Here is a 4,698-nt window from a genome sequence, read left to right as displayed (position 1 = left end):
CTTGCGCCCAAGTGAAAATCAGTTTTTCTGAATTTTTTCCAAAAATAAGCATTTAGGGCTTTCATGACCTTCACATGAGTACCAATATAAACATGTGCATTGCGGTCATTTTAAACTCAATTTTGAGTCTCTAAGACCTTAGAAGCTGAGTTAAAAATTTCCCATGTACGCACCTGATATGAAATATGGGCGTGGCTCCACAGGGTTGGGACTAACGACACAACATGCGGCCCTCAGTGATTTGAGTTACCAATGACCTATTTGACCATATCCAGTATAGCAAAAAACTCTATACATCATAGTGCAAACTCAACACCTCTATGCTACTGGAGTATACTATAAAGTACTAATATTTCCTCATCATAAATTGTATTATATTTATATCTTCAGATGAGCTAATGTAAAATATGTGGCTCCAGGCAGCAGTTATATTCATCTCTGGGGCTTTTTGTTTGAGTGACTCATCGCTTGCTGCACAAAGTAAGTTGAAAACCTTCTTGTTTTTTTTTGCAGTTTTCTTTGCCCACGAAGAGTGCACTAATAGTAATCCTAATTCCTGAAACAAAATGATCAAATAAATCGCAAAATTGACGCTCCTTTTTATATTTTCTTGGTAGATCGGATATTTTACACACTAATCCGTCATTGAACGGCAACAAACCAGTTTGAAGGCCAACTAAAGTTGTAAGTTATAAAAACAACTATTTTTCATTCAATATTCTTATTAATTTCAGTTTCTGACTGTCGAATAATCAGTGTCAGAGGATACCTCAAAGAAGTTTGTAAAACCGATGGAAAATTCAAAATTAAATGCGCCCACTCCAACACAACTTACTTGACCTACAAAACCGACCCCAAAATATGCAACGAGTTGGGATTCACTGACGTTTGTGAGAACGATCCCTCTTACTATCAGTTCTGCGGGTTTCCACTGTGTGAAGAACAACGAATACCTCAGGAGGCTCCGATGGTATGTGGAGCGTTCATCTGCTCTAAGGTTTACAGCACTTCATGGGGAAGACGTTTACGACATCTAGGTGGAAGATCTCAAATAAGACGGTATGCCTGTAACGGTATAAAAGACTGCCTCAACACGGATATTGATGAACAGGTCTGTTCCAATGACACAGCTTGGTGCGAACACAGCTACATGGACAAAGTAGACTCCCATAAACTGTGTGATGGAAACTGTGACTGCATGCTCTGTCAAGATGAACTAGAGTGCACAACCAATGCCTCGTTCTCCGGCACAATATGTCAAAATACGTTCTACAGTAAAAGGATGGGAAATCAAATAGGAGACTCCTCAAATTGGTATGTACCACCAGCGGCTATTTGTGACGGTTTTATAGATTGTGTTGTACCTTTGGCAGCTGACGAACAGGAATGCTCATCAGAAAAACATTGCACAAACTCGGATTTATTGGGTGCGAGGAAGATAGCGCTTGTCCCCGGAAATATGTGCACTGTCCCCAATCCCAGGTTCGAAGTATGCAGCAACTACATTGACCAGCTGAACTGCTCTCATGCGTTAGAATCTCCTCTGGTCTGCAATGTTGAGGGTTATGCCTCATTTGTGTCAAAGTACGCTCTCTGTAAGGGAACTGACTTGTGTGATGATGGAATTGAGAACTTGTGTGTAACCGCCGAGGGAGGGTGTCATATACACAAACACCAACTCTGTGACGGTCATGAAGATTGTAATTCAGGGCTTGATGAGAGCAAAGAACTGTGCTTAATGACGAAAATAAGTTGCCAGCGGAAAATGTCCTACAAACGGACACAAGAGGTAACCATTCCGATGTCTTGGGTAATGGATGGAGTTGAAGATTGTCAGAATGGAGTTGATGAAGACTCCTCCCAGTGGAAGTCTTGTGGATATGGCTGGAAAACCCGTTACACCGAGATGGACGCTTCGTGTTTTGAGGTTTTTCTCTGTCAGAACAAACAGTTAGTTGAGTTTAGCAACCTCTGTGATGGTATAATATCGTGTCCAGACGAGAGCTCTGTCTGCAAAGCTTCTCGATCTAAAATTGACGTTTTTAGTAGTGTCTTGCGGAACAAAGATGGGCTAAGAATTGGTCATATTCTTCCGGGTTTACATGAGCTGGAAAGACAGATTTCTCCCGGATATACAGACGAATATGTTGCTGTGGACATGCCGTTTGGAGTGTTACCTCAACCAATACTTCGACCAAATAACACCAAGTATGACTGCAGACATGTTTATGGAGAGATGTATGTTTATCTTAGTTGTTTAGGGGCCTGCCAAAAAGCTGAATGTATTGTCAAAAGAGTCCTTCATGATTCATGCCACAACATAAAAATAAACCGATTCTTTACTCTGGCGAACAATTCATATCTGACAATTGCAAGACAAAGAGAGGGAAGATATGTTAGTGATCTCTTCGCATGTGATAATGGATTTTGTATAACATATGATAAAGTTTGTGACCTTGTGGATGATTGTGGTGACGGGTCAGACGAGGTAAAGTGTGTAAATAACTTTCAATGTGGGAATGGAGAGTTTATACCAATAACGAGCCTGAGGGATGGCAGTATTGACTGCTCAGATTTCTCTGATGAATGTGTTGATCAAACTTCAGGGTCATCGAAAATGGACAATAAATTAATACGAAGTAGAGTGTTATCCTTCTTTGCTTGGTTAATAGGATCCACAGCTATTCTGTTGAATCTTGTCATCATTTTCAGATCCATCACGGATATAAAAGGCTGCCAAAGTCCAATAAAACTAATCAACAGAACAATGGTGTTAATGATATCTTTTGGTGACTTCCTCGTCGGATCCTACTTGGTGGCGATCGCCATTGTAAATGTTCAGATCGGAGAATCATATTGCAGGACAAGATACAGTTGGCTCACCAGTAACAATTGCGCAACACTCGGTATTATAAGTTCATTCGGGTCTCAGGTGTCACTGTTTGCCATGACATATCTGAGTCTGAACAGAGCCTTCACCGTCAGACGGATAACAGGGAATGAATCTTTAACAATGTTCAAAACTGTAAAAGTGGTTATATCCATTACAGTAATGATCTCTATCTCCTTATTCATAGCAATATTCCCCCTTCTTCCATCCCAAGAAGATTTCTTCGTTAATGGACTGCACTATCCAGATCAGCCATTATTTGTAGGAGCCCCATCCAAGCAGCACTACATTAATATCATTAGCAGCTACTATCATACCTTCAATGTACGCAGTGGTATGACGTGGGCGACAGTAAGGAGGCTGATTGAGAGCATGTTCACTAACGATTACGGTGGAGTGAAGCCTACTAAACTGCACTTCTACGGTAATGACGGGGTTTGCTTGTTCAAATACTTTGTTACACCTGACGACCCACAATGGACCTACACTGCAATTATTCTGTCTGTTAACATTATTTGCTTTGCTGTCATTACAGCCTGCTATATCTTCATTCATTCTCTGTCAGTGCGATCAGCCAAGTCAACTACAGCTGCAAAGACTAAAAACAACCAGAGCAAGGCAAACAAATTCCTGGTAAACAGGAACAGAGCTCTTCAAAAAAAGTTTCATTAATAATCTTCACAGATTTCCTGTGTTGGATTCCTTTTGTGTGCACAAGCTTTCTTCATTATCGTGGGATTGTTGACGCTTCCCCTTGGTATGCTGCCTTCTCTATTGTCATTCTTCCGATTAACTCAGTTATCAACCCCCTACTGTACGATAACTTTGTGCAGCTGATGTGGGAGAAAATGAAATATAATTTACCAGACAATCCTCTTAGTGAGAAAAGCAAACAACCCACAGTATACATTGCTGAAAACTGCTTGTCGCTGGAGACTAAGGTTTTAGTGGTTGATACTGTGCAGAATTTAGCTGCTCCCAGTATTGAACTTGCCAATGTTCCTCACTCCACAGCGAACAATCAGTATAGTAATCTTGGTCATACTGAAAACGTAGAAGACACCAACATGTAATCTGATCTTATTGATATGATGAATAATATTTTTTATTTTTTATTCGATAGTGTACACGTTTTCATAATTTAATATTATTGATTTATTGTCGAATTTGTGGTTTGATTACTTTTAATACCAAATTACCATCGATTACCCAGTTACAAAAACAAAAAACGAGCCAATCCACAATCAAATTGAACGAGCCAATCAAATTGAACGAGAAATTAAAAATAAATAACTGAAAACCGTGCCATTTATTGCTGGAATTAAAGATAATATAACCAATAACATGATAAAACTAATCGCAGGGATATATTGTGTGATGCGCTGTGGAGGTCAATTATTAATGATGACAATAGGGTGCCCAAACTTGAGTATAACAGCTGGCGGAGATTTCCGGTTTATTTGTAGCGCGATGTGTTACTTTAACGGGTGATACTGATACTCGTAAAATATATGTTCCATATTGCATATTAGTAGAGGCTCTTACGGGCAAAAAGACGTGTTTTCTGCTACGAGTTTAGAGACCTAACCGCTAATTGGACACAATAGTATGATGTCTAAGGATCGATAATATGTTAAGAAGTATAAATTTGGCCTTATTAGTCACGTGCTATACCAATGCGCGTTTTAAACTTTGACAGTCTATTACTCTAAGGCAAATAGAGTAATCATATTCATATTTTGTCAGCAATAAGATCACATTATTTTCTATTTAGTGTGAAAATATGAGCTAGAACGGACATAATCTCG

At 39.5% G+C, this 4,698-nt stretch overlaps 1 protein-coding gene across 1 annotated transcript; it reads left to right on the top strand.

The window, feature by feature from the left end:
• The first annotated feature begins 388 nt into the window (after nt 1-388).
• Nucleotides 389-4,053, top strand: LOC134820611 (G-protein coupled receptor GRL101-like). Its single transcript, XM_063831112.1, has 2 exons — nt 389-480; nt 735-4,053. Exons 1-2 carry the CDS (start codon nt 408-410, stop codon nt 3,560-3,562), a joined length of 2,901 nt encoding a protein of 966 aa, XP_063687182.1. The 5' UTR covers nt 389-407; the 3' UTR covers nt 3,563-4,053.
• Nucleotides 4,054-4,698: the final 645 nt, after the last annotated feature.

Source organism: Bolinopsis microptera, chromosome 9, assembly GCF_026151205.1.
Source record: "Bolinopsis microptera isolate Bmic1 chromosome 9, MBARI_Bmic_1.0, whole genome shotgun sequence".
NCBI classification, from domain to species: Eukaryota; Metazoa; Ctenophora; class Tentaculata; order Lobata; family Bolinopsidae; genus Bolinopsis; species Bolinopsis microptera.
The sequence above is the reverse complement of the archived record's forward strand: the minus strand, read 5'-3'. Positions and strand labels throughout refer to the sequence as shown.

What these genes read in the sequence shown, in the direction of transcription:
- LOC134820611 (XM_063831112.1), top strand. Translation starts at nt 408, where the DNA reads ATGTGGCTCCAGGCAGCAGTTATATTCATCTCTGGGGCTTTTTGTTTG. An exon ending in CTCATCGCTTGCTGCACAAA is followed by an intron (nt 481 to 734) that starts GTAAGTTGAAAA and finishes TATTAATTTCAG; the next exon opens with TTTCTGACTGTCGAATAATC.